At 41.9% G+C, this 6589-nt stretch overlaps 1 protein-coding gene across 3 annotated transcripts in view; it reads left to right on the top strand.

Moving 5' to 3' along the window:
• Window positions 1-5342: 5342 nt before the first annotated feature.
• The window catches only part of LOC139163114 (zinc finger protein RFP-like), a 182952-nt gene continuing 181705 nt past the window's right edge, over window positions 5343-6589 (top strand). For 2 of the 3 annotated variants that reach the window (XM_070744073.1, XM_070744071.1), the window contains exon 1: window positions 5343-5810. In XM_070744073.1, coding sequence (XP_070600174.1) covers window positions 5397-5810 — 414 coding nt within the window. In that variant the 5' untranslated portion in view covers window positions 5343-5396. The remainder of the gene's footprint in view (window positions 5811-6589) is intronic. The other variant, XM_070744070.1, reaches the window with a different exon arrangement.

The raw sequence follows: 6589 nt of genomic DNA, 5'->3' as shown, positions 1-6589 counted from the left end.
AATAAAATAAGTAAGTAAATAAAACAAACAAACAAACAAATAGAAGACCCACAGTAGAAGATAGTAGACAAAAACAGAACAGACCGTCTGTTATTAAGATAGGCGATGGGAGAGCTATGTGGACCAAATACGTCACCTGGCTCAAGCCAAAATTCAAATAGAATTATTAATTGAATTGAATTGAAACGATAATGAAATGCATTATTAAATAAATACATTATTATTTAACACACTATTTTTTTGACCCTCCTCTGCTGTTTATTGAGCAACTTTAAAAGAAGAAGCCAATCTAATAATGATGGGCTGTCTGCCAAAATAACCCCAGGTCATGGCACCCACTTGAAAGTAAATGAGGAAGCCTGTCATTGTGGAGTCTCTTTGGCAAGAACAAAGAATGCCTATCCACAGGAAATATGCATGTGTAAAGCTTGTAACAATTCTGGGTAGTTAGAAAGCTGATAAAAGTAACAAGAGTTAGGCAACTTGCAGACCTCAGCTAAAAGTCAGGAATAGAGATTGGCTTGGAGCAAATAAAGGTGTGTTAGATAACTCCTGGGGCATTCATTAGCCAAGGCTTAGGAATAGGAACAGCTAGAGACCAATAGAACAAACTGTAGAATTGTGACTAAAATGTTTATTAGATGTTATCTCTTATAATCCCACCTTGTCCCGCCTTTAGTAAAAATGTGGAAACGGGTAATTTAATAACATTAACTTTGATAAAAATGCAATTTAGGATGAACATTTCAAATGCTAATGATTGGAAAGGGAGAATTTGAGAGATGTTTCTGGGAATGATGAAATATGGCAAATAACTGGTGTAACTGTAAGAGAGGAGAAATATAGGATAACAGGAGGAAAGAAACAAAGTAAAATAAAAGGAATTGTTTTTATCAAGGATAAAGTAAAAAGGATTAGGAAAAAATGAACTCATTGGCTTGTGAAAGCTCCCTAAAATAATGATTGGTTTGCCTGGAGTAAGTATGAGAGGAAATATTTGTTTGTGGATTTTTTTATGCAAGCAGTTTGAATGGAGGATTAAAAGTGAAAGTAGCTGATGTGTAGATGCCTGTGTGAGTTGACTCCCTATCCCCAGACTGTAAAAGGGATTAATTGTTTTGATCCCCTTTCTTATAAAGAAATCCAGTGCTCCTCTGGTTATACTGGGGGACTCTAAGACTGGTCTGCCAACCCCTACTTATTCATGGAATGGGACGCCCCAAAAATGGAGATCTCAGAGAATGGAGGAGGCTAAGGAACAATGTAGGGTAAAAAAAAATTTTTTTTTTTCTCCTCCATCACAAAACATACAATACAAAGTAGTTTTTTAGTACAATAAAAGGTGATTTAATTAGTACATCATATATAATCACAAAAAATCATTAACTCCATTTAATGTCAGTATATGTAACTTTTTTTTTGGCGCCATCTAATTTTGTCATCCGGATTAACCAATTGTCTTCTAATTTATTTCACCATTACGACCCTTGTCTTATAATTACATTTCATTTTTAATATATCTTCAAATATTTAATACTTAATACATATTTAATACAAATCAAAATCTTTCTAGCTTATTAAACATTAAGCCATAGAGCCTTCTCCAGCTGAGGAACAATTTAATCAAATAGTGAATGATTCTTGTGACATCGAATCTCCTTTAAAATTGAAACCAGAGATGCAGACCGTACTCAGAGAAAATATAGTGTTGGGAGGAGTGAATAGATTCCCTCTAATGCTAGTTTACACACCATTTTCTACTTCAGACTTTTGTAACTGGAAGCAACAAATTCCCAGTTATAGGGAAGACCCAGAGAAAAGGCACTCTCTGTTCTTATCTATTATAAGGACCCATAACCCCACTTGGGCAGACATGTTCTTCAGTGGTTCTCTTCCTACCTCTCCGGTCAGTCACAGTCGGTGTTAGTGGGGGGTCAGAGGTCGACCTCTAGGTCGCTCCCTTGTGGGGTACCTCAGGGGTCGGTCCTCTCTTCCCTGCTGTTTAATATCTACATGAAACCGCTGGGTGAGATCATCCAAGGGCATGGGGTGAGGTATCATCAGTATGCGGATGATACCCAGTTGTACATCTCCCACCCCATGTCCAGTCAACGAAGCAGTGGAAGTGATGTGCCGGTGCCTGGAGTCTGTTGGGGACTGGATGGGTGTCAACAAACTCAAACTCAACCCAGACAAGACGGAGTGGCTGTGGGTATTGCCTCCCAAGGACAATTCCATCTGTCCGTCCATCACCCTGGGGGGGGGAGTTATTGACCCCCTCAGAGAGAGTCCGCAACTTGGGCGTCCTCCTCGATCCACAGCTCACATTAGAGAAACATCTTTCAGCTGTGGCGAGGGGGGCATTTGCCCAGGTTCACCTGGTGCACCAGTTGCAGCCCTATTTGGATCGGGAGTCACTGCTCACAGTCACTCATGCCCTCATCACCTCAAGGTTTGACTACTGTAACGCTCTCTACATGGGGCTACCTTTGAAAAGTGTTCGGAAACTTCAGATCGTGCAGAATACAGCTGCGAGAGCAGTCATGGGCTTTCCCAAATATGCCCATGTTACACCAACACTCCGCAGTCTGCATTTCAATTCAAAGTGTTGGTTATGACCTATAAAGCCCTTCATGGCACCGGACCAGATTATCTCAGGGACCACCTTCTGCTGCACAAATCCTAGCGACCAGTTAGGTCCCACAGAGTGGGCCTTCTCCGGGTCCCGTCAACTAAACAATGGCGTTTGGTGGGACCCAGGGGAAGAGCCTTCTCTGTGGTGGCCCCGGCCCTTTGGAACCAACTCCCCCCAGAGATTAGAATTGCCCCCACCCTCCTTGGCTTTTGTAAGCTTCTTAAAACCCACCTCTGCCATCAGGCATGGGGGAACTGAGATATTCTTTCCCCCTAGGCCTTACAATTTACGCATGGTATGTTTGTATGTATGTATTTTTGGTTTTATAATAAGGTTTTTTTTAGTTGTTTAGTATTGGATTGTTACATGCTGTTTTTTATCACTGTTGTTAGCTGCCCTGAGTCTGCAGAGAGGGGTGGCATACAAATCCAATAAATAAATAAAATAAATAAATAAATAAATTCAGACACAGATGGATGTCCTTTTAACACCAGAGGAGCAGAAGCGGGTGAGGGGAGACAATTTGGCCAAAGTTAGAGAAACAAACAAACAAATATGAGAATGACAACCCCTGTGAATGTCCCCTCAGGGAGCCAGAATGGGATCTGGATGATGATGGGGACAGTATGTAGCTACAGAATTCTCAATCTTTCCTCTGTTATGGAATCCAAAATGGGGTTCCCTAAAGAAAGAATCTTGCAAAAGTATATGAAAGAAGGCAAAAGAAAGATGGGAGTCCTGAGGACTTTTCTTGAAAGAATATATACCGGGCTTTCAGTCAACCCACTGATTTAGATCCAGAATCCTCAGACAATCAGAAAATGATAAACAAGATTTTTATAAGGTAGTCAGCAGAAGATATTAGAAGAAAGTTACAGAAAGTGGGAAGAAGTCCAGGAAAAGGCATTTCAGAATGAGATAGACAGAATGAGAAGAAATAAGAAGTAAATTCAGAAGGCTGGCAGAAATGCAACCTTGCTAGCAGAGGCCCTTAGGCAGGAAAAGAGGGGAGGAAGGAATGTAATAAAGGAAGAAGAGGATGGGCTGGATGGAGTTCAGGGAAGGCCCTCATAAGAACATAAGAAGAGCCATGCTGAAATCGGGCCACAGCCCATTGAGTCCAGAATTCTGTGTCACACAGTGGCCCACCAATTGTATATGGGGGTCTTGAGCAGAAAGAAAAGGCAAAACCTTCCCTTTCCCTTGACCCCCAACAAATGTAATTATTATTATTATTATTATTATTATTATTATTAATATTATTAATATTATTAATATTATTTACTAGATTTGTATGCCGCTCCTCTCCGCAGACTTGGGGCGGCTCACAACAGTGATAAAAACAATATATAATGACAAATCTAATAATTAGAATCTAAAATAACAATAGTACATTTAAAAAATCTAAAAAGCAAGGAACCCCAATATAAAAAACATACATACAGTCATATCATGCACAAAAACTACATAGGCCGGGGGAGATGTCTCATTTCCCCCAAGCTTGACGACAGAGATGGGTTTTAAGGAGTTTACAAAAGGCAAGGAGGGTAGGGGCAGTTCTAATCTCTGGAGGGAGCTGATTCCAGAGGGTTGGAGCTGTCACAGAAAAGGCTCTTCCCCTGGGTCCCGCCAGAAGACATTGTTTAGTCAACGGGACACAGAGAAGACCAACTCTATGGGACATAACCGGTCGTATGGCAGAAGGCGGTCTTGCAGATATCCTAGTCCGGTGCCATGAAGGGCTTTATAGGTGATGACCAACACCTTGAATTGTGACCGGAAACTGATCGGCAACCAATGCAGACTGCGGAGAGTTCGAATAACATGGGCATATTTGGGAAAGCCCATGATTGCTCTCGCAGCTGCATTCTATGTGCCCAGTAATTTTACCTTAAATAATATTTCAATCACTTGTCTGGACCTGAGGTTAAACTGACTGGTCTATAATTTCCTAGATCACTTCTGGATCCTTTCTTGAAGATCAGGGTTACATTTGCCTCCCTCCAATCCTCAGGTACAGTGCCTGATCTTAGAGAAATATTATATATTTTAGCTAGAAGTTCAGCAATTTCACACTTGTGTTCCTTGAGAACTCTAGGGTGGATGCCATCTGGACCCTGCAATTTGTTGACATTTAGTTTAGAAAGGCATGCAAGAACATCTTCTTTGTTTATGGTTTAATTCTTTCCTAAGTTTTAGAACTTTTCCTGACCTGTTTCCTGATTGGCTGGCTGGGAAAGGGACTGGCAAAGGGACAGTCCATGCAGGTCTTCCTACATTCTTTTTTTTTAATCTCCGAGACACCCCATCAATTGCAGCCTTGGCTTTGGGGTTTTATCAAGGATTTCTCCCAGTTTCTTTAATGGCAACTTTACTCCATTCGGTCCCTTCAATGTTTTTCTTCTTCCCGTTGTTTAAAAAGCATTATGCCCTTTAACTAAAGTGGCGAGTTGAATTCATGATGAATCAGTCCAATGGATGTGTCTTTCTCCCCAGGGTGGTGTTTTCAGTATCTTTCCCTTTAGCAGGATACTTGGCTTAGTAATTGTTTGGGCGTCTGTCCCAAGAATATTTGTTTCTCTCCAAATTGCAATTCTTCCTTAAAAGAAGCCAGCGAAGCTGCCCGGAAGACCAAGAACAACAATTCTCGGGTTCCCGCCTAGGCGCAGCCCAAAGACGGTCACGTGATTTGAAGGAAAGGAAACGAAACTTAACTTTAGAAGAAGACTTTGTCTTTCCTTTCCCGGCAGAGGCTGCGGCGATGGCGAATGCAACGTCTTTACAGGGTTTGCTTGAAGAAGCCACCTGCTCCATCTGCCTGGAGTATTTCCAGGACCCCGTGCTCATCCCGAAGTGTGGCCACAATTTCTGCCGCGGCTGCCTGAGCAGCAGTTGGGGGACGTCGGAATCGGAGGCTTCCTGTCCCCAATGCAGACAGACCTTCGCGCCCCTCAAAATTCTCCCCAACCGGCAGCTGGAGCGGATGGTGGAAGAGGCCAAGCGATGCGGAGGTCCTTGGGGCGAGGAAGGAGGGAACCTCTGCCCGAAGCACCGGGAGCCCCTCAAGCTCTTTTGCAAGGACGACGAGACCCTCATCTGTGTGGACTGCATGTTCTCCAAAGAGCACAAGGGCCACTCGGTGATCCCTCCGGAGGAGGCTTTCCCGGAATACCAGGTAGGAATCAGCCAGGAGGAATCGCTGCGGAGGGACAGCTAGAATCCTTTGCCTTTATTTGAACAAACTTACTTGCTTCCTCTGTTGTCCATAAACTGGGTTTAGTCTGGGGCAGATGGAAGGAGACGGGGAGGCTCAAGGAACTTTTATTGAATTAATTCAGCGAAAAGATCTCAGTAGCTGAAAAAAACAAAGCCCTTGGATGATGTAAAAATTCAAATTTTATTGAATTAAGATTAAGGTTCCTTGACACCTGTTTAGTTTAGTTTAGTTTTATTGGATTTATATGCCGCCCCACTCCGAAAACTCGCAATCATAAACAATACTGTATACAGTAATCGCTAACAGCAATCGCTAACAGCAATCATAACAATATACAGTAATAATCCAATACTAAAAGCAAGTTAAAAAAACCCTTAATATAAAAAAACCAAACATACATACAAACATACCATACATACAATTGTAAAGGCCTAGGGGGAGAAGGAATCTTAATTCCCCCATGCCTGGCGACAGAGGTGGGTTTCTTTCTTTTGATTTCTTGTCCCAGGCTCCTTTACTCATACATTGCATATTTAATGCTAATAAGCTTTCTTATCAAAAGGGCTGTGTGTTTTATTATTATAATAACAAAGAGGTTCATGCCTTACCTAGCATCTTTTTAACTGGAGTCCTTGTAACTTTTTGGTAATCTTGTTACTAACTGGAGTCTTAATTTTCTTGTAATTTTCTTGCTGCTAGGCAGCAGTGTCCAACCATTTGTTCCTGGTCTTAGACTT

This window comes from Erythrolamprus reginae, chromosome 2, assembly GCF_031021105.1.
Source record: "Erythrolamprus reginae isolate rEryReg1 chromosome 2, rEryReg1.hap1, whole genome shotgun sequence".
NCBI lineage: Eukaryota > Metazoa > Chordata > Lepidosauria > Squamata > Dipsadidae > Erythrolamprus > Erythrolamprus reginae.
The sequence above is the reverse complement of the archived record's forward strand: the minus strand, read 5'-3'. Positions and strand labels throughout refer to the sequence as shown.